At 46.2% G+C, this 23,509-nt stretch overlaps 1 protein-coding gene and 1 pseudogene across 3 annotated transcripts in view; both read left to right on the top strand.

Annotated features, from left to right (window-relative positions):
* Window positions 1-23,509, top strand: part of LOC130282792 (uncharacterized) — an 83,058-nt gene that overhangs the window by 18,652 nt on the left and 40,897 nt on the right. For all 3 annotated transcript variants that reach the window (XM_056531532.1, XM_056531530.1, XM_056531529.1), the window contains exons 4-6: window positions 8,957-9,080; window positions 10,277-10,374; window positions 19,081-19,192. In XM_056531532.1, coding sequence (XP_056387507.1) covers window positions 8,957-9,080; window positions 10,277-10,374; window positions 19,081-19,192 — 334 coding nt within the window. The remainder of the gene's footprint in view (window positions 1-8,956; window positions 9,081-10,276; window positions 10,375-19,080; window positions 19,193-23,509) is intronic.
* LOC130283731 (U2 spliceosomal RNA) lies at window positions 5,198-5,338 on the top strand (annotated as a pseudogene).

The following is a 23,509-nucleotide window of genomic DNA, read 5'->3' as shown; positions in this document are numbered from 1 at the left end:
TGCTTCTGCATGGAGGTTCTGGACTGGATGGTGGCGGCCATGGAGGCGCTCTCTTTCGCCCAGTTCTGTTATCTCCCTCTCCAGCTGGCCCCCTTGACCCGGTAGGACAAGTCGCCATCTACTCTGGTTCGCCGGATTCTTCTGCCTCCCTCTGTTCGTCGGTCTCTTCTGTGGTGACCCCACTCTCCCCTCCTTCTCCAGGGGCGGTCGTTTCTTCCCCTCCACTGGCAGGTCGCCACGACCGATGCGAGTCTACAGGGTTGGGGAGGTTGTGTCAGGACCTGACTGTCCAGGGTCGCTGGTCCCCTCAGGAGGCTCACCTTCCCATCAATCTTCTGGAGCTCTTTGCCTCCTCCACTGGGAGATCCTCCTACAGGGTCGTCTGGTTCGTGTCCAATCCCAGCTGTGGTGTATATCAATCACCAGGGCGGCACGCGCAGTCGCTTGGCAATGGAGGAGGTCCCCAAGATTCTGCTCTTGGCCGAGACTCGAGTTCCTGCCCTCTCCGCGATCCACATTCCGGGGTTTTCTTCCGGGGTGATTCACACCATGCTTCGGGCTCAGAAGCCTTCCTCCCCTAGGATTTACCACTGCACTTGGCGGGCTTATTTCCGGTGGTTTGAGGCTCAGTCCATCTTCTCGGGTCGTTTTTTCCTTTCCTTTCTTGCTTTTTGCAATCTGGTCAGCTCTTTCTATTCTGTTTCAGGGGCCGTTGGCTTCCAATTCTCACGTCTGCACCTTCCTGCAGGGTGTAGCTTATGCAGCCCCACCATTCAGGTCTGCCACTCCTCCTTGGAATCTCAACCTGGTGCTTAGCGCTTTGAGGGACCTCTCCGGGAAGCATCTCTTGGCATCCTTTCATGGAAGGTTCCTGATGGCCAATAGTGACCCCTGTGACATCTACACTAGACCTGATGGCTTGAGCCAAAGGCTCCATGGACAATATATATATGAGTGGCGATAACGGACAGCCTTGGCGTGAACCGTTGGATATATGAAAGGCGGCAGAGTAGGAGCCATTAGCGAGAACTTTAGTGGAAGGGCAAGAGTAGAGTGAAGAAATAGCAGAAAGGATCTGACCATACGAGAAAGGACAAAGAAGGCATACGACCAGCGAAGGCGGTCAAAAGCCTTCTCGGCGTCCAGTGCCATAACCACAGCAGGCACACCCCCATACTCTAAATGCGCAAAAATGTTCAAAAGTCGTCTGGTATTGTCGGAAGCTTGTCTGCCAGCCACAAACCCAGACTGATCAGTGGAGATCAAAGAGGGCAGTACTAGAGAAATATGTGACTCTAGCAGCTTAGTATAAATCTTTACGTCCTGATTCAGGAGCGAGATTGGCTTGAAATTTTGGGGCCTATCCGGGGTTTTACCCGGTTTAGGAAGAGTCGTGATGTGAACCTGTAGATTTTCTAGAGGGAGTTTTCCAGTGCACATGGCTGCATTGCAAAAACTAGTAAGATGGGGAGAAAGGAAAGCCTGGAATTTTTTATAATAAGAGTTTACATAGCCGTCAGGGCCTGGCGCTTTGTCAGATTGCAAAGACTTTATTGTCAACTGGATCTCCTCCACTGTAATCGCTTTGTTTAAAGAGGCAAGCTGGTCAGATGTGAGGGAAGGCAATTGAAGAGATGCAAGAAAATCAGTAGTAGTCTGAGACAAATCAGGGGAAGAAGAAACAGAGTCTTTTAGATTATAAAGTTCAGAGTAGAAAGAGAGAAAGCCGTTGGATATGTCATTTGGAGTATATAGCTTCTGTTGGGTTTTTGGGTGTAGGAGGTATGGTATGCAACTTTTTTGTTGCCGTTTCTTTAGTCTGTGAGCCAAGAGTTTCCCAGCTTTATTATATTGGGAGTAGTATGACGCCTGTAATTTCCTATAAGACTTTTCATATGTTTGCAACATTAAATGGGCACTGTCACCAACTTTATTTTTTGATATGTTGTAGTACTTATGTACTACAACATATCTCTAATATACTTTTATTATTATTTTTTTTCATTAAAAAGGTTTAATTTACATTTAAAAACCGGCTACTGAAAAAGGACTGATTTTGGAGTGGCAATCGGTCCTTTTTCAGTTAGGCTGCACTCGCTCCCTGCTTGTCAATCAGACAGGCGGGAGAGAGCGCATTGGCTCCCCGGCCACTGGCTGGGAGGCCACTCCTCCCGCACATCGTCGCCGCCGCCTCGTTGCCGCCGCTGTCCCTGCACGCCTGCTGCCGGACTCTGCAGTAACTGCAAGTGTAATGAGGGAACGGGGTTTGCGGGGCGGGGGGGGGGGAGGATGGAACGGGCTAGTGCCGTAGCGGGGAGGAACGGGCTAGCAAAAAAAAAAAAATAGGATGGTGGGAGCTACCCTTTAAGCAACGGAGTTCTCTACGTAAAGAGGCTACCTCCAACGCAAGTGTATACGACGGCTCAGTCATGTTATTCCGCTCCGCAGTATGCAGACATGCCATGATATCATCTATTTTTTGTTCCTTTTGTCGTTTCAGTATTGAGCCATATTGAATACAGTTGCCTCGGATGACCGCTTTGTGACAATTCCACAATACTATAGGGTCGGAAACTGTGTGTGCATTTTGTGAAAAGTATTCCTCTATATTGTCATATAGCTTTTTAAAATACGTGGGGTGTGACCACAAAAAGGGGTTGCTCCTCCACGTGTACGTAGAAGGAGAGGAAATGGCATCTGTAAGCTGTAATGTAATAGCGGCATGATCCGACCATTTTATCTGTTCTATGGTAGAGTCAACAGTGGTGGAGAGAAGTGTCCTGTCCAACAGAAACATGTCAATACATGAGTAGGAGTTGTGTAATGAGGAAAGGAAAGTGTAATCTCTTTCTGATGTGTGTGTTGCTCTCCAAACATCATACAGCTCTGCTTCATGTAGAAAAGAAGATAGAGAAGTTGCAGGAAAGCGAGATACAGAGGTGGTAGCAAGAGAGATGTCCAAGACTGAGTTAAAATCCCCACAGACCATCAAAGAACCCCAAGGATTCCTGCGGGGCAGTTTTAGTAGTTTTTTCACAAATCTAAGTTGGCCTGAATTTGGGGCATATAGAGCAACAATAGTAAGGGGGGCAGCATTGACAACACACCGAAGGATCACATACCTGCCCTGCTGGTCTGACGTTAGGTCCTTCAATGTGAAAGCAACCGTGTTTCTAATAGCAATCGAGACTCCCCTGGATTTAGAACTGTGGTGAGAATGAAAGAAATGGGGAAAAAATGGGTTAATAAGACGGTGCGCATCTTTAGCTAATAGATGCGTCTCTTGTAGGCACAAAATGTCACATTTTAGATTTTTCACCTCTTTCCACAAATAAGAGCGCTTGTGTGGTGCATTTAACCCATTCACATTTAGACTTGCTATTGAGATAACTATCCTGTATTCATATGTGTAATCAGATAAAATAGTCTCAGATAAATCAAATAAAGGAGACCGAGCACACCTCCCAGCCAGCGTGTGCCTGTCAGTATGACACAGTGCACAGTGTTAGAGTCCAATCTGAAACTAAGGCACATGAACAGCGCCCCGGAGTCCGCCTCCTGAATAAACTATATGTCCCACACGATAAGTTCAGGCTGTGTCCCAGTCCTTCTGGATGCGAACCAATTTTTCTGTGCGATCCGGTCCCTGAGAAGAAATGGGAATGTTCCAAGATGCAAGCAGTGATTCTCCGTCACCAACATTTTTTATGACATGTGTGATGTTATCTTTCCTGATGAGAAGTTTCGTTGGGAAACCCCACCTGTACAAAACTTTAGCAGAGCGTAGAGCCGAGGTAATAGGGATCAAGTCTCGTCTAGCTGTGAGTGTAGCAGCGGAAAGGTTTGCATATAAAGAGACTCAGTGGTAAGGAGCAGGTAGGCCATTATTGCGCCTGGAGATTTCCAATAAATGTTCCTTAATATGGTAGAAATGAATCCTTGCCAGTATGTCAGGGATGACCGGGACTGTGTCATCCATATGTCTTGGTCTAGGTATGTGGTGGGCTCTGTCCACAACAAGTTCTTTTTGAGCGCAGTCCAGCAGTATTGCTTTTAGAAGAGAGCACACATAAGCAGGCACCTCAGCCGGAGACACTGACTCTGGTACCCCTCGCAGTTTTACGTTATTGCGGCGACTACGATCCTCTAAATCTGCTATTTTGGTGCGAAGTGCCGCTATTTTGTCTTCTGCTTCATAGTGTAGATCAATGAGGGAGTTTTTGGATTCTGCAAATTCTCCCAGTTTGGTTTCCAAATGGTCCACTTTGCCCCCCAGCTCTGTCACTGTTGCCTGCACTGGCTGTACTAACTGATGAATGTCCTGTCAAAAAAATGGTGCGTAGCAGGACCAACATATCTTTCATGGCTGTATCAGTAAGTGATTTATTCATTACTGGCATAGCAGCCAGTGGGTCAGAGGCAGATATGATTTCTGGAGGAATAGGGGCAGAAAGTCTCTCTCCCTGTTGCTGTGATAGGAGTGACTGTCCCACTATGTGCCCTGCAGGGCTTAGGGAGCACTTAGCAACTATGGAGGAAGCAGGGGTACCTGGAGAAGAACATGTGCTGCGTGGAGCTTGCAGGTCGTCCGGACCGCTGGTAGGTGTTCTCGGTCTGCCTGATTGTGCAGAGGGATCCTCTGCTGCTGCTGCTGTGGATAGGTCGGTATCCGAGGCTGATCTCTTTCTCAGTGGAGAAAAAACTGTGGCGCTGTGATTTGTACGCGCCGCTCGTTGCCGCTCTGCTGTGTCATCGACGCCATCTTGGGCCGGAGACTCCCGTGGGGAGAAGCGGAATTTCGCCAGCGAGCGATGCTGGACCGGCTTTCTTCTGCGTCCTGGCATGATCAGGGTAGTCAGGGGCACACTCGGTATCAAGTGCAGTAAGCAGTTTGCGGGTGAAAGCGGTGTCTTAGTCGCTAGAACAGGCTAAAGGACGGAGTTCCTCTCTCACACGTCCATGCGCCTCAGTAGCCAGGCCACGCCCCCTTGACAAGGTGTTTTTTTGGCTGCCTGCCTCCCTCTTGCCCAAGGTGGTTTCCCCCTTTCACATGAACGAGGAGATCGTTCTTCCTTCATTTTATCCAGCTTCATCCAATGCTAAGGAGCGATCCCTACATGGTCTGGACGTTGTTCGAGCTCTCCGTATCGATCTTTCCCTCACCTCCTCCTTTTGGCAAGGTGACTCCTTCTTTGTGATCGCTTCTTGGCCTTTTGGCTAAGATCAAGTGTAGTATCTGTTCTTATCAGTTTTATTGGTGGATCAGACACCATCGATGTATGACTGATGAGGACGGGTGCTGCATGGAGGGGGCTGGTTTTCAACGGAATCAGCTCAACGGCTTCCTTCGGGTCTCCCCATGAGGCTGAGAGGGTCTAGAGCCAAGGTACTTTTGTGCCTCGGGGAGTGGTGACCCCGAGGTGCCGTAACTCACTGAGAGGATGGACTCATTGAGTGGAAGCACTTGCATGATATCTCAACACCTTGGGGCACTCACCTCTTGATTCCTGGCCTTCTGGCTAGGATCAGATACATTTTTATAGATTCGGCCGAATGTCCGGGCAGTATACCTGCACACGTTCACTGTGTCACTTTTTAAGTGTTGTGTGTCCACAGGATTTGTCAGGATGCGGTAGCCCTTCTGGGTGCCCCTCCTGGTGGTCTAGGGGAGGTGTGTGTGGCCATCAGGTTCCGGTTCTCCCTGCAAAAACCCCGGGTACTTCTGCATGGGCAGGGTACCAACCGTTTACGGCTCTGCCAGCAGATACCTTGACTAACGCCAAGGTCCATTTGTGGTCCCTTAGTAGCTTTGGCGAAAAGGGACTTCGAACCTGGAACCTTGCAGGTACCTTTTGGTCCAGAGGCAAAGGGTAAGGTTTGTTGGGGGACCTCTCTCCTGTAGGAGAATGGCTTGCGATAGACCACATCCTTTGTGCAATTTTTTTTGTGTAACGCGTTTTACACTTTTTCTTGCACTTTGGGTGATTCGAGAGCACGTTCCTTGGCTCTTAGATAAAGACTCCTTCTTTGTGATTCCGGAGGGTGGTTGCAAGGGTCTTCCGGCTTCCAAGGTTACCATTTCGAGGTGGATCCGTTCTGCCATGTCGGAATCGTACCGTCGTAAAGGGTGACTGTGCATTCCACGCGTTTCCTTGGGGCCTCTTGGGCGCTCCACAATAGGGCTTCAGCCTTGCAAGTCTGCACCAGGTTGTCCTTGCATACTTTCACTAAATTCCACCAGGTGCACACGTTTGCGTCAGCTGACTCTGGTTTGGGTCGCAAAGTGTTGCAGGCAGCAGTGGCTCAGTCTTCTGCCTGATCCTTTGTTGGGTATTTTTCCCACCCCGTTGACTGCTTTCGTACGTCCCACGGTCTCTCTGTCCCCCAATGGAACTGACGAGAAAAGTAGATTTTTTTTTGTGCTTACTGTAAAATCTCTTTCTTGGAGGATCCATTGGGGGACACAGCACCCACCCATTGTGTGTGTTGCTATGGTTTGGTTTTCTGTCTGAAGGTTTTTTTTTGGTTCCCTTTTTTTTTGTCTGGTTCTGCACACGGTCCACATTCTGCACTCTGCACACATTCTGCACTCTGCACACATTCTATACACAGTCCACATTCTGCACACAGTCCACCTTCCTGACCTGACCAGGGACCTCTGTGTCCCCCTCCGCGAAGAGCGACTTCTCCTTCCAGATGACAAGCCCGAGCATACCACAGGCAATATCTCTAGGCAGAACTAGAGATTATGGCATCTCCTTATCCAAAGAACCAGGCAATGCCAGTCTTCAGGTATAAAAATCTATCTCTCTTTATTCAGGAACCAGTGTCTCCTTTTATAGGAACGACATCACAGGTATTGAGAGCTTTATTCGTCATTCAGTCGTCATTACAAGTCATACAATAAATTACAATCACACAGAGCATGACAGTACAATATACAGCACAGGTTCCCTAAGCTATAAACCATACCACATGCTACACTAACACTCCGCTCCATCACTTGATATAGAAGAAAACAACAACCCATTACAGTCAGTAATCGGGGGAGGGGCGTGGGATCAAATTGGGGTAGAGGGGAGGGCGGATCACAGGGTCAAACTACTGAGCAAATGTATGGGGAGGTAAGGGAAGCAGAGGGGCATTAATCCTCTTCTTCATCGACGTCCGGACAGTCCTGGACGAACATGTCCTCCCTGTTGTAGATGAGGCGATTCTTGGCCAGCCATATAGCGTCCTTAAAACAGTTCATAAGGCGCCGGGCTTCCTGGATTGACTCCACGCCGTGAACCCCAGGAAAAAGTCCATAAAGCACCGAATGGTACGATAGGTTGTTCCTGGGTACCGAGTGTCTCTAAGTTCAAGTTCCAGGGTATTCAATAGGCCCTGCGCAACGGGGCACTGCCAAAAGATGTGCATAGATGTTTCCTCCCACATAGGGGCACCTGGGGCAGTACCTGGTTTTGCACAGGCCACGGGCATGCATGAATGACCTCAGAGATAGTTCCCCCCTGAATGGCCATCCACCACAAGTCCTTGTGTCCATTGGTTAGCCTTCCAGAGGCTACATTGTCCCAAGCAGTCTCTGCTGTGGCCTTAGGGAGCCCTGGAACGAGCTCCAGCAAATCCTTAGCTCTGATGAGCTTGTAAACAGTCTTAGGCTTCCACAAGTCGGGTGTGGTGTACTGTAGCACAGGCAAAACTTCACTCCGCAGGACAAGTGTTTTGCTCTCGATCGAGAGCTGTCTGGTACTCCAAAGTGTGATCTTTGAGGACATCACAGGGGGAAGGGGCAGTAAACACAATGCAGGCGACAGTAAGTCTGGGAGATAATCCAATTAAGGTATCCCTATATAGTGCCTTGTGCAGAAGGTGGGCCGTGTTCAGAAGGTGGGCCGTGTTCAGAAGGTGGGCCGTGTGCAGAAGGTGGGCCGTGTGCAGAAGGTGGGCCGTGTGCAGAAGGTGGGCCGTGTACAGAAGGTGGGCCGTGTGCAAAATGTGTCATGAAAACAGCAAATAAAGGTATTTTAATAAGATATCCAATAAGGAGCTTTATGTCACTGGAGAACTTTAACTGAGGGCACAAACTGTGGAAATAGTGATGTCCTAAAGTCCATCAAAGTCCCAGTCTTACTCATGCCCACCCATGAAGCTATTCCGAGTTCCACTCAGTCACTCTTCCATAGTCCTCTGGGTGCCAAGGCAACAATAGTGAAGGGGGTAGGGTGACACACGGAAACATCACAGGTTCTAACAATGAATGCAAACCAACTGATCTTTTTTATTGTGACATTATCCAACTCTTGTTTCAGTCGTCACAGTGAAAAATGTCTGACGCTTTGGTTGGATGATAGCAGGGAGAGGAAGTGTTCATGTGTGTGGGGGCTTGAGGTTCATAACATTTCTAGACCAACATATTTTCTTTCCTTCATATTAGAAGCCATGCTCCCCTTCCTCCTCCATATTCTACCATCTTGCCCGCCCCAGCGAGAGTGCATATTTTTGCATATTCATTATGGGGGCGGGTAATATGGAGGAGGCAGGGGAGCGCGTCAAGCTGGCTCTTCTCCTTCATTGTGCAGAGCTGTGTAATGCAACTACAAAAATAAAGACCTCTAACGCTAGCTATACTTTATTAATACAAGTAAGCAACCTCGCATTTTAATGCTGTTCACCCACACTTTAACCCAGTGTATTGGGTTTAGTGTAAGTGAACAGCCTGCCAGTTTCCCTTTTAACACTTCCTGGTCACATTCAAATGAAGAATTTAAAGAGATACTGTAGCTTAAAAAAAAAAGACAGACGCTGGGCCCCAATATGAATTTTTCTGTTTGCTTCCTCATTACATTAGCAGTAATAATAGTCTGTTAGAAGACAATAAGTTATGGGTTGTCATCATAATTGGACTGAAGAAGCCAGAACGTTCTAAATAAATGTGTCCCTTTGTGTTTATCAGGTTCCTGTAAGATGTGAAGATGTCACTGTCTGTTTCTCCATGGAGGAGTGGGAGTATTTAGAAGAGCACAAGGATCAGTACAAGGACTTTATGATAAAAAATTACCAGACTCTGGTATCACCAGGTAAAAAGAATGGAGAAAAAAAAAAAAAAAACATTTTTATCCAGTCCTGCTTTTATCTGACTAGGTTCCTATTTTGTCGAGCTAAAGGAGCCTTTCCAGGGCCCAGTTGTTGTAAATGAAGATCTGCATGAATGATTGCCAGATCTCTTATGTAGCTGTTTACTTCCATTATTTTGGGAAGCACATTACACAAAGAGATGTAATGCTGACTAACAATGATTTTTAGGGTGGCACGATTCCATCGATAAGCTGTTGAAAAGGGATTTGCTTGATTGATGGCTGATCACCAAGTCACAGTGCAGAGCCCATTTGGCCTATAAGTGCCCTGGGTAAAAGGCCCTGACGTGTATCTTGTCACAGTGCAGAAGCTGTGTGCGTTTTTTAGTGTTTTCAAAATTTTGGTAAGGTCTTTTCCCATAAAGGTTAATGGCTTGTTTAAAATGCAGGTCACACTTTTGTATGTACCACACCAAAATTACATTTCTTGCCACATGTAATTTTTTCTATATTGTTTACTTCTAGAAAAAGTTGTACAGGGCTTTTTTCATATGAAGACCATTTAAATTATTTTAAGTTTAGTACAAGAAATCTGGACAATGCAAATGTGCAGTCCAAAACCTTATTATAACAACATGAACACTCCAACAAAAAACATTGCAGTTTTACCACATGCATTTATTTGACTACTTCAAAGCCATAAAGAAATGCGTGTTTTTTGCATCGTGAGACTGTTCCACAGGATAAGAATTTTCTACACCTGTAATTTGTGTGATGTTAATGGTACTTGCACCAAATATATAAAATGGCTGCATAGGATGTGACAAATATGAACCTAGTAGATACTTTTTTGAAATTACACTTTAGTGCACCACTTTGTATGGTTCCAACTCTGCGACTTTTTCTGTGACTTTTTAACCCATTTCTCCAAAATCTACAACTTTTTACAAATATAGTCCAAGCCCGTTTTGTAAGCCAGGTCAGGGCTGGTGTAGATTTGTGACAAATTTTGCAACAAGTCACACGTAATAAATACAAAAAAATGTTTTACCAGACTATAGCATAGCTACACAACTTTAGAAAAAGCATTGAAAAGTCTCTAAACGGCAACTGCACCAAATGTTGCGACAAATCAGTGGCCCAAAAACGGTAAAACCAATGATAAATCCCACCTCCCCAATTATGTTTGTTTTCTACAGATGAATCCAGAAAGAAAGAAACACAAGAGAGATGCCTTAGTCCTCCATATTCGAAAAGTTATTCAGAGGAAAATCTTAATGTCTCTACAGATCTTCAGGTAGGTGGAACTACCTAATTCCATCTGAGAGTGTTCAGTCTCTAGACATTAATGTTATACCATCAGTTTGGTAAAATTCAACTGGTATTGCTGAATAGAGGACATTATTGTGTAATGAACACTTTAGTATGTTGACATGCTGCTTCATTGTCCAGAAAAAAGTTTTTATTCAATATACAAATTGGTTCTTTGTATGAGGGGCATGATTGCATCTCTAGGAGCACTATTATGGCCACCCAGACCTATCCCATCTCCTCACTCTTGGTCAGGCATGGCTATAGAAGGAGAATGGGAGGGGTCTGGGTGGGCATAGCTGTGCTCCTAGAGATGCCAATTTGTATATTGAATTAAAATGTTTTCCTGGACAGGGATGTTTCATATGAACGTACTAAAGGGAACGTTCATTACAGTGTAACGTCCTCTATTCATCGATACCAGCAGTTTGATATTACCAAACTAGTGATAGACTCCCTTTAAATACAGTACACAGTATAAATTAGTATATCCCCCCTAAACATAAAGTTGTGCTTCTAAGTGCTTACCATTAAAATGTATGGAAGGATTACAAAATTGGAATTGTACTAATTTACATAATGAGCCATTTTTTTCAACGATTCTTTAAATGGTTAAATCCAGCCTTTAAAGGGGTGTTCCAGGAAAAAACTTTTTTTATATATATCAACTGGCTCCAGAAAATTAAACAGATTTGTAAATTACTTCTATTAAAAAATCTTAATCCTTTCAGTACTTATGACCTTCTGAAGTTAAGGTTGTTCTTTTCTGTCTAAGTCCTCTCTGATGACACGTGTCTCAGGAAACGCCCAGTTTAGAAGCAAATCCCCATAGCAAACCTCTTCTAAACTGGGCGTTTCCCGAGACAAGTGTCATCAGAGAGGACTTAGACAGAAAAGAACAACCTTAACTTCAGAAGCTCATAAGTACTGAAAGGATTAAGATTTTTTAATAGAAGTAATTTACAAATCTGTTTAACTTTCTGGAGCCAGTTGATATATATAAAAATGTTTTTTTCCTGGAATACCCCTTTAAAGCTGAAATACAGACAATCTATAATCATGTGCAATATGTTGATATTATGTAGTGTATAGTTCTCAAAGGGGTTATCAAGTGAAATACAACTTAACCCCTGCCCACAGGATAGGGGATAAGTGTCTGATCGTGGGGAGGGTGTAACCGTTGGGACCCCCTTGATCTTCTGAACTGGGCCCCAGCTCTCTGAGGGGGGGGGGGGACATGCTGCAGACTGCACATGTTCTATTCATTTCTTTGGAAGCTCTGTAGATACCCTAGTACAGCACTGTTGATAGGGGATAAGTCGTCTTTCACTGTACAACCTCTTTAATAACATTTGTAGCATAAAAATCAAGTAGAGGATTGCCTGAGGTCTAACTATAATGCTTGTCACAGAAACTTACAAAACCATGCTTAAATTTAGGATTCCTGACATGTTCATTCTTTTGGCGGAATTCTGCATTGTCTTCAATGGTGATGGTACATGTCTGTGTTGTCCTAACGCCGATGGATTTAATCAGCGCCCACTACAGACAAAATATTTGAGACAGAAATTTAGCAGTGTGGACAGCCTCTTTTTGAGATATTACATCAAGTAGAGACCCTGGTGAATTTTATTAGATGTTAGTAGGGGTGTATTTATTTATTCTGTGTATTGCACAAAAGATAGAAAAACTAAAACTCTAGTTCCGCATCTTACAGATGTGAATGTATACTACAGCCCTTTTAAAACATTTTTAAGGCCAGGAAACCCCTTTAAACCGTTAGGAGGGATTTTAGCAAACTTGTATGATTGAGGTCAGACGTAAAATCAAAATCTCGTGTTTGAGCAAAAATTTTTTACTTTTGTCAGTACACAGCCCATGAATTCTCTTCCCTTTTAAGTATATCTTAGCATTTATGCAAGATTTAGGAAATGTAACTTTTTGGAAGGAAAAAAAACGCACAAGTTGACTTAGAAACATACTTAGAAGCTAACATATCTGTAACCCATTTAAGGGTAAGTTCACACGTACAGGATCCTGCGCAGATGTGATGCGCAGGATATGTAACTGCAGATTAGAAGCTGTGCTCAGTCATTTAGTTTACATTGAAATCTGCAGCAGAAAATCCTGTGCATCAAATCCTACACATTAAATCTGCATACGTGTGAACGTGCATTCACACAAGCATATTTTCTTTTGAACTTGCAGTGTGTTTTTCGCTGCGAATTTGAAAGGGGAGGGCTCTTCGCTGCAAATTTTCAGCAGCGGAAAATCCGCTGCAGACCCCATAGAATTCAATAGATTCTGCTGCCGTAAAACTGTTGTAGAGAGCCGGCCCCTTTTGAAATCACAGTGAGTTTGAAAGAAAATGCATGTCACAGCCGCTCTCTTTCACATTTCCCACCTTCTAACGCCTACCAATCAGGATTTCCCCTCCCAGTGCATGCCGGTAGGTGCCTCTGGGGGTAGCTTCACTTCCATGTGTACATTGGAGAGAACGAGGAGGAGGAGGAGAGTTGCTGAAGAGTTTTGAGGGGAGCATTCAGTGGACAGAGAGGCATGAGGACTACACATAGGATGGGAGCAGATGGAAAGAGCCAAAGAGCTTGGGTCAGGACTAGAGATGAGCAAATTTTTGAAAAATTTGATTCAGCTGATTTGCCAAATTTTCCCAAAAAATTGTTTCGGTACAAATTTATTTGCAGTGAATCGCTATTAAAAACGGCTATTTCTGGCCTACAGAGAGCCTCAATAGGGGTGTAGAACACTTTGCCTTGCTGTTACACGCATAGGGTGTGTGCTGGGTTTGTGAAATAATACTGTTAAGTATGACATGCAGATTAGACAGTCGCTATTAGAATCACTGTCGCAGAGTGGCACAATGACAGAGCCTGGAGGTGGCATCAGTATGAGGAGACCATACAGTGGCTGAATGACACAGCGTGGAGGTAGCAGCAGCATGAGGAGACCACATAGTGGCCGGCTGACACAGCCTGGAGTTGGTGGCAGCGTATAGTGGCTGAATGACACAACCTGGAGTTTGCGGCAGCATGAGGCGAACATATAGAGGCTGAATGACACAGCCTGGAGTTGGCGGCAGCATATAGTGGCTGAATGACAAAGCCTGGATTTGGGCACAGCATGAGCAGAAAATATAGTGGCTGTATGAGACAGCTTGGAGCTGGCATCAGCATGATAACATATGGGGGCAGAATGAGACAGCCTGGAGGTGGCAGCAGCATCAGGAGTCCTGAAAGTGACCCGGTGACAGAGTGGTGCGGTGGGTGGCAATACCAGTACCCAGTGATGAAGGTGGGTGAAAAAAGGATAACTTGGCATCCATCAGATGTGTGGCATCAGGCGGATGACAGGATCAGAATAGTAGATGAGTCAGGTAGGCAGAAGAAAACGGTCTCTTTTGTAAACGTGTTAGTGTGCACAAGTAAGTATTGAGGATATGCATTACGGAAAACTTAACTTTTAATGATTATGCTTAGGATAAAATATATGGATCCGAAAGGAAAAGTGTGCAAAAAACACCATGTGCCACCTACACCACCAAGTATTGATGTGATGCAAAGACCTCTAAGAGGTGGAAGGGAACAACGTATGGTCCATTGTAACCAGTGGCGTTAAAAACTTCCCCTATAAGGCCCTACTCTCGCATTATTAATTCCCTTCTTGGCAATGTTACTCGCCCTAAAAAAGGGTGGCCCCACACAGGAAGCTCTCCCTATTTCCACCTACAAAGACTGCCATTTCCCAGGGTTTTTAGGTGGAAATAGGGATTTATTCCTGTGTGGGGCTGCCCTTTTTAAGACGATTAACACTTTCCTCGAAAAGGTGGAAGGGAACAACATATTGTCCATTGTAGCAGGTGGGGGGTAAAAACTTCCCCTGTAAGGCCCTATTATCGCCCTATTAATTCCCTACTTTGCAAGTGTTACTCTAAAAAGGGCGGCCCCACACAGGAAACTCTTGATTTCCACCTAAAAACCCCGGGAAATTGCAGTGTTTTTCGGGGGAAATAGGGAGAGGTTCCTATGTGGGGCCTCCCTTTTTTGGGTGAGTAACACTTGCCAAGAAGGGAATTAATAATGCGAGAGTAGGTTTTAATCCCCACCGGTTACAATGGACCATACGTTGTTCCCTTCCACCTTTTTAGAGGACTTTGCATCACATCAATAGTTGGTGGTGTAGATGGCACATGGTGTTTTTTGCACACCTTTCCTTTTGTTTTATTTAAAAAAAAAATTGGGTACATATATTTTATCCTAAGAATATTATTAAAAGTTAAGTTTTACGTAATGCATATCCTCAATACTTACTTATGGTCTGATGCGGAGGAATGTCTGTAACTGGGGAGCAGCGCCGTAAATATGTTTAGCACTATCCATATTTGTGAAGTGTTGGTGTGGCACCATGGTCAATGTACTCTGATGCATCAGGCATTGGTGGCTGGATATCCTGACTGATTCGTGGCTGATTTATCTTCACAAAAGTCAGTCTCTCCACATTTTTCATGGACAGACGAGTTCTCCTTGGGGTTACTATGGCTCCCGCCGCACTAAACACCTCTCTGATGGCACACTACAGGCCTGGCAGGACAGCTTTTCCAGGGCAAAATTTGCTAGTTGCTGCCACAAATCAAGTTTGGCTGCCCAGAAGTCCAGCGGATCTTCGATGTGTGTTTGCATGGTCATGTCAAGGTATGCCACCACCTGCTGGTTCAGGTCCTGCTCCAGGTCTACCTGCTGCTGATGAGTTGCTTCACTATGCGGGTGAAGAAAGCTACTCATGAGCGACTGTAGACTCAGGCTGCTGCTGATGGGGCTGGTACTGCTCCTGCCACCCCACCCCTCCCTAGCAGCCATGGCAGTGGAAGGTGAGCACAAAGGGCCCGCCGAGTCAGACCTGAGAGAGGATGGGCGATTGTACAGATAGGCATCGGCCAACTGACTGCGTAGGATGTCTCTGTAGTAGGTCAGTTTCTCCTCCCTCTCAGCGGGTGTAAAAAAGGCCCCCATTTTGCGCTGGTAGCGAAAGTCCAATAAGGTGGAAAGCCATAAGTCATCCCGCTGCTGAATGGTGACAATTTGCTGGTCACTACGCAAGCAAGTAAGCATGCATCGTGCCATTTGTGCAAGTGACTCTAGGGACTCCCTGCCTCCATCTCCACTGCATACTGCCACGGTGTGTCTGGGTCCTCTGTCTCGCCTTCCTCATAACCCTCTAGCTGCTCGTGCTCCTCCTCTCCTGTCAGATGACTAGAAAAACCACCCATCTGGCGAAACCTAAACTGTACTCTACTGTGCCCCTCCTCCTCCAGTTCAGCCCCCACAGGGCTCATGTGGCTGTGAGATTGAGGCACCATGTCTCTAGTGCCCTGACCAGCCATTGTTTCCAACACATGTTGTAGTAGATGAAGCAGTGAAATGACTGTTTATCCTGTAGTCCTGGCGACTGACTAATAATGTGGCTTCCTCAAAGGGCCTGAGCAAACGGCAGGTGTCACATATGAGCTGCCACTGGTTGACATTGAAGTTACTGGTTGACATTGAAGGATAGTCCCCCTATCCGCTTGGATCATCAAGAAATCGGTGATGGCTTTTCTCTGTTCATATAGTTGGTCCAACATATGGAGGGTGGAATTCCAGCGCGTGGAAACGTCGCAAATCAGACTATGTTTGGGGATACCATTCTGATGCTGCAGCTCAAAGAGGGTGTGCTTTGCGGTGTACGAGTGGCTGAAGTGCATGCAAACATTCCTTTCAATTGTTAGGATTTCTTTCAGATGGGGGGAACACATCAGGAACCGCTTCACAACCCGATTAAACACGTGTGCCATGTAGGGATCATGTCTAAGGCTTCCTTGTTGCAGCACAGACAAGATGTTCTTCCCGTTGTCGGTCACCATGGTTCCCATTTAAAGTTTTCGTGGAGTAAGCCATGATTGGATTTCTTGATGAATGACTTTTAGCAGTTCCTCCCCTGTGTGACTGTTCGCCAAGGCAAACCATGTGAAGAACTACGTGACACCGCCATGCCCTGCACACATGGTATGCTGGAGGGGCACTTAGACTTGTCCGTGCAATGGAGGATGAGGAGGTGGAGTCGCACACTGTCACAAGACCAATGGCCTGAGATCGTGGAGGTGGAAGCTGCGTGACCTGTCCAAGTTGCTGTTGTGGCTGTGCAGGAACCACATTCACCCAGTGGGCCGTAAAGGACATGTATTGTCCCTGACCGTAGTTACAGCTCCACACGTCGGTGCTGCCGTGCACTTTGGTACACACCGACAGGCTCAAGGACTGGCCCACTTTCTGTTCCACAAAATTGTGCAGGGCTGGTACTGCCTTCTTCACAAAGAAATGATGGCTTGGGACTCCTCCACCTCTGAAATCCGATGGATTGCTGGCGAAATGACTGACTCAAAGTAAGAGGAGCAGGAGCATCTGGAGTGATAAAAGATGGTTATGACACACAGCTCCCCTGGCTGAGGTGGTGTAGCCTTGGCTGGCTGAAAGCGGCGTGCCACTGGGTGATGCAGCAGGCTGGACCATCACATCGGAGCCAAGGTTCTCTTAGGCCTCTTTATGGTGACGCTGCATATGTTGACGCAGGGCTGTGGTGCCAACATTGGGACCCTGGCCACACTTCACCTTCTTCCAACACATCTTGCATGTGGCCAGGTTAACATCCTCCGGATGCTTTATGAAAAACTGCCACACCGCCGAGTAGCTGATCTGCCAACCATGCTACCACCTTGCTGGCTCAGCTGCTGCCTCACGGGCAACCTGCAACCATCTTCTCCTGATGATGATGAAGCACCCAGCTCCCAAGTGCGATCGGCTTCATCATCATTGAGTTGTGTCTGCACTTCACTGATGTCCACCTCAGGTTCCTCAACAGTGTCTGCTTCAGGAGCCTGAACGCTCGCAACACCACCTCCCACGCCACTCTCCTCATCACTACTTGCCCGCCTAGCAGAGGAAGCGGCTGATGTCTCCTCCACTTCTTGGCTGGGCAGTAGCTGCTGACTGTCCTCTAGTAGATCGTCCTCACTATATAGTGGAGCTGAACCCACAGCATAAGATACTTCTGTGGGAGTGGGAACAGCATAGGACAGAAGTAATGGGAGGACAGGGACTGCTCCCGGGCCATGCCAACTGAGGGTTGTGTCTGAGGAACCCACCGACTGTTGACTGGGGGTGTCAGATGTCACTTGTGATGAAGTGGATGACCGTGTTAACCAATCGATGACGGCAGATGGGTTACTGGTCGACACATGGCCGCTAGCGGATACCGGGAGCTCAGGCCTCTCGCTGCGACTCCTGCTGCCACTCGCCCCTAGTCTGCTGCGACCTCTGCCTGATGAATTTAGGCATATGCCACTCCTCTGTGCACATCCTGTCACTTTTCTGCCTGACATACTTAGTGCGTATATGAGGGGAGTACAATACACTCCACTACGCTTAAAACAGTATTTGTATACAACACCAGCAGGTGTGTACCTTTTTGGCTGGCCTTTCACAGAATCTAGGCCTTTAAGACTTTAACAGGAACAAAATGGTTCACCACTTATATGTACGTATGTGGTATGCACTTATGAGGGGAGGACAATGCGCACCAGTATGCTTAAAACAGTATTTGTCTACAACAACAGCAGGTGTGTACTTTTGGCTGGCCTTTCACAGTATCTAGGCCCTTAAGACTTTAACAGGAACAAAATGGTACACCACTTAGATATACGCACAGGTTACACTTAATAGAGGACAATATGCTTTTAGTGCTCTGCTTAACTTAACTGGCTGGCTACTTTTAGCTTTTCTGTTGTTGTACACACCAGTGCTGCAGCACACAGTCGCTGTGTACTACACCCAAAATTCCACTTTCTCATTCAACCTCACTCCCTTCCATATCAGTGCTTCTAGGCTGGATTTGGGCTTGAGGTGAATCGCTGCTGTAAAAAAGCTTTCCTGTGCAACACACTGCTCTCTGTCCCTCTCTGCAATAGAACGCTAATGTGACTGGGAGTTGAATCGCTGCTGTAAAAATGCTTTTCTGTGGAACACACACTGCTCTCTGCTCTCTCTGCAATAGAACGCTGATGTGACTGGGAGGTGAATCTCTGCTGTAAAAAATTATTTTCTGTGCAACACACAATGCTGTCTGTCTCTCTCTCTCTCTATCTCTCTCTCTCTGCAATAAAAGGCTGAAGTGACTGGCCGCAAGATGGCTGCCGATTATATAGGGCTGGGTGGCTGGCTGTTGATAGACTGCATCCTGCATGTGATTAAGGGTCATCCCACCTTCCTAGGATTCCTTGCCCTATGTCCTCACATGTGGATCTGCCATTTTAGATGCCCTGGAGCCTGGCCGCACCAAATTGAGTTTAATGAAGCGATGGCGATATTCGCATTAGTTGCAAATCAAATTTTTCCTGAAATTCGTAACCAATTCGTATTTGTCAGATTTTATTCGCTCATCCCTAGTCAGGACTGCATGGTTCCACAGCAGCCATATTGGTCCTCCTGATATCACTGTCACCATGTGTCATTCAGCTTTCCAACACTGCTGAATGGTAATGTTAAATGCCTCCCTTATTTATTTTATTTGTTGTTGTTGTTTTTTTAACTTCCTTACCTGACTTCCTAACTGTACATTATTCATTCCTTATGTAATAAATTAGATAAAAATTCTGGCTGATATCAAAGTTGAGGATATAACAAAAGAAGAAGAGACTTATGTTGGTGTAACCCAGCTGTGTAAAGAGGAGAAAATTGCTAAAGAGATTCGCACTGGTGAGTGTTAACCATTAAATGCTGCAAAACTCACATAATCTCCTAGGTCAGTCTTTTAGTTTATATTCTCTCATGTTGGGTCAATCTAGAATCTTAAGCTTTTTTTTTGTATGGTGTTCTGTTCTGGCATTGAAGGGGCCAATTTAAAATTTGTGCTGCACAATAGTCACTTTTCATAAAAGCACTAGAGGTACACTTTAAGGGAGATGTCCAGGATTAGAATAAAACATGACAGCTTTTTTCCTTTCTTTAAAGACAGCTGTTCACAGGTTGTGTGTGATGTTGGAGGTTGGCCCCATTCACTTAATTGGAAATGCGCTGCAGTACAAGACACAACCCGTGGACAGTTGTGGTGCAGTTTTTGGAAGAAAGCAGTCATGATTTTCTAATCCCAGACTAAATGGGCACTCTCATTAACCCCTTAAGGACTCATGACGTACCGGTACGTCATGAGTCCGCTCCTGATCTATAACGCGGGGCCACGGCGTGGCCCAGCATCATAGTGGGTCAGGCCCGGCCTCTAACAACGGCTAATGGCTAATAGCGTGCGGCATTGAACGCCGCGTCTAAAGTGAAAGTATGCCGGTTAGCTCAGGGAGCTGTTCGGGATAGCCACGGTGAAATCGCGCCATCCCAAACAGCTTACAGGACAGTCGGAGGGTCCCTACCTGCCTCCTCGCTGTCCGATCGCCGAATGACTGCTCAGTGCCTGAGATCCAGGCATGAGCAGTCAAGCGGCAGAATCATCGATCACTGGTTTCCTATGAGAAATTTTTCTGCATGTAGTTATGATTTTTTCCAGAAGTACAACAAAATCAAACCTATATAAGTAGGGTATCATTTTAATCGTATGGACCTACAGAATAAAGATAAGGTGTCATTTTTACCGAAAAATTTACTGTGTAGAAACGGAAGCCCCCAAAATTTACAAAATGGTGTTTTTTTTCAATTTTGTCTCACAATGATTTTTTTTTCTGTTTCGCCATAGATATTTGGGTAAAATTACTGATGTAATTACAAAGTAGAATTGGTGGCGCAAAAAATAAGCCAGCATATGTTTTTAGGTGCAAAATTGAAAGAGTTATGATTTTTTAAAGGTAAGGAGGAAAAAACGAAAATGCAAAAACGGAAAAACGCTGAGTCTTTAAGGGGTTAAAACTAATTTTTGCTATTGCACTCCTTATGGTAAATAAAAAAGTTTTTTTTTTTTTTTTAAATCAGAAAATTTTTATTGAACATTTTAGCATAAAAAAAAGAACATACAAAAACACAAAACCCCGACCCTCCACCCATCCCTCCCACACAAAAACAACCCTCCCCCCCAATGTCTCGTGTCCTTCCCCCAAAACAGATCTGATGTAACTTTACAAAGAAAACAGTAGGACAGTACCAGACCACAGTGCGCACACATGGAATAGGAGTATGGCAGACAATATATCCTCATGGAAAAACCAGCACTACTCTCCAATATTATGATATATATAAACAAGTTCAATCGGAAAAGTGGTATACATATACGGACAGTGCAGGCAGAGAACAATTGCATAGACATCCCACATAGAAGAGATCAGCTGACAAATCACAGAACACAGCGCTACCTACACAAAATGAGAAGGAACAAAAGGAAGAAATTCAAGGCAACAGACCGCATTAGTGAGTAGACCCTCCCAAACCCCCTGCCAGCACCTCCATAGGAGTCCTGTGTATGTACGTGGATGGCAGACCAGGAGTATCAATCCAGGGACCCCAGATGAGTTCAAATTTACGTATGGCTTTTCTCTTAAGATATACAACCTTCTCCAATCTGATAATATGATTCAATTTAGGAATGAGCTCGGAGACAGTGTTATGCAATCAATTTACGAGCCTGGTACAAAATTCTACAAATACCTATACAGAGTCCACCATCTTCATCCAGCCCATCCAAGTAGCCTAAGATACACATCAAATCAATTGCCCTACATCTATCCAGAACCATGTAAGTGGAGCACAGTCCCACATCACATGGAGCAAATGGGCATCAGGCAAGGAGCATCAGGGGCAACAGGAATCCGGCCGCACCCCAATCCTATGCAGCAAAGCAGGAGTAGGATACAAGCGATGCAATAGAAAAATTTGGGACACCCGATGAGCCTCTGATACGGCAAGCCGCAGGGTCATAGCTAAAATTTGAGTCCATTGCTCATCCGATAAGGGACCAACATCCACCTCCCATTTAACTTTAGCTGTCAAGGGATAGGCCTCATAGTATGAGACAGCAATTCCCTATACAATGCCGATATCGCCCCCTTAGTGGAAACCTGAGTGAACAGATCTTTCACCACCACATGGGAGCTGACAGTCAAGTCACAGGCTCGAGACTGCGTATCCAAAGCATGTCTCAACTGCAGGTAACGGTAAAAAAAAGAATGTGGTAAATTAAAAGCCTCCTGCAGCCGAGCAAAGGACTTCAATGTCAGCCCATCATACACCTGGGAAAGATATAGAGCCTCATGAGAGACCCAAAGAGCAACATCTGGCAGGGAGTACAATTCAGGGAGATTAAGATTATGCCATTAAGGAGAGTACGTTACAAAAACAGGATACCGCAGAAGTTCCCTAAACTTCATCCAGACCTTACGAATAAGGATAAAGCTGGGAGGGAGATCAGGAATACGAGTCTGTGCAGCCAGTTCTAGCTGGTAGATGGGAGTCATGTTGTGCCCCATAGTATCAAATTGCACCCACCCCTTCAGCTGTTGAACCTGCGATGCCAAAAAATACAACCAGAGGTTCGGGACAGATAAGCCACCCTCCTCTTTACCCCACTGCAGCGTTTCAAGACAGATTCTAGCAGTTCTACTGTTCCAAATAAGCTCCCTATACAGAGCCTGGATCCTAAGAAAATATTTCATAGGGGTCCAAACAGGGGAGTTATGCAGAATATATAAAAACTGAGGCATAAGGACCATTTTCACTAAGTTAGATCTACCCACCATAGAGAGGGGGAGCTTAAGCCAAGTAGCCACCTTCTGAGAGCTGTGATCTAGTAATGGAAGAAGATTGAGAGTAACGTAATCTGAGGGGAGAGTAGTATCAGATACACCTAAATATTTAAATCTAGAGACTACTGGGAGGCCAACCCTATCGAGCACTGTCATCGGGGGGAGGGAATCAAGAGGAAGGAGTGTGGACTTGTCCATTAATAGCTAGGCCAGAGTAACTACCATAAGATTCAATAATGGATATTAAGGGTGCTAGGGAGTGTGGTGTATCCCCCAGGAAAAGGAGCATGTCATCAGCATAGAGGGCAATACGTTCCTCCAAATTCTCATAACAAAAGCCCTTGACCTCAGAAGAGGTCCTAATTATTGCCGTCAGGGGTTCTATTGCAATAGAAAAGGGGAGAGGGGACACTCCTGACGAGTCCCACGCCCCAGAGGAAATGAGTGGGAAAGCAAGCCATTAGCCCGGATTCTAGCACGGGGAGCAACATACAGTAATTGAACCCATTTTAATAACACAGGCCCAAACCCCATGCGCTGCATCACACTCCAAAGAAAAGTCCACTCAAAACTGTCAAAGGCTTTGGCAGCGTTGAGTGAAAGCACAGCCCTATAAGCAGCATTCTTGTTACGCCGAGCGCTCCGGGTCCCCGCTCCTCCCCGGAGCGCTCGCTTCTCTCTCGCTACCGCAGCGCTCCGGGCAGCTCCACTGACCCGGTGCGCTGCGATACCGTCTCCAGCCGGGATGCGATTCTCGATGCGGGTAGCGCCCGCTCGCGATGCGCATCCCGGCTCCCGTACCTGACTCGCTCTCCGTCTGTCCTGTCCCGGCGCGCGCGGCCCCGCTCCCTAGGGCGCGCGCGCGCCGGGTCTCTGCGATTTAAAGGGCCACTGCGCCGCTGATTGGCGCAGTGGTTCCAATTAGTGTGTTCACCTGTGCACTCCCTATTTATACCTCACTTCCCCTTCACTCCCTCGCCGGATCTTGTTGCCATTGTGCCAGTGAAAGCGTTTCCTTGTGTGTTCCTAGCCTGTGTTCCAGACCTCCTGCCGTTGCCCCCGACTACGATCCTTGCTGCCTGCCCCGACCTTCTGCTACGTCCGACCTTGCTTCTGTCTACTCCCTTGTACCGCGCCTATCTTCAGCAGTCAGAGAGGTTGAGCCGTTGCTAGTGGATACGACCTGGTCACTACCGCCGCAGCAAGACCATCCCGCTTTGCGGCGGGCTCTGGTGAAAACCAGTAGTGACTTAGAACCGATCCACTAGCACGGTCCACGCCAATCCCTCTCTGGCACAGAGGATCCACTACCTGCCAGCCGGCATCGTGACAG

Source organism: Hyla sarda, chromosome 7 (assembly GCF_029499605.1).
Source record: "Hyla sarda isolate aHylSar1 chromosome 7, aHylSar1.hap1, whole genome shotgun sequence".
Classification (NCBI taxonomy): Eukaryota; Metazoa; Chordata; class Amphibia; order Anura; family Hylidae; genus Hyla; species Hyla sarda.
This window is presented reverse-complemented; position numbering and strand designations above follow the sequence as displayed.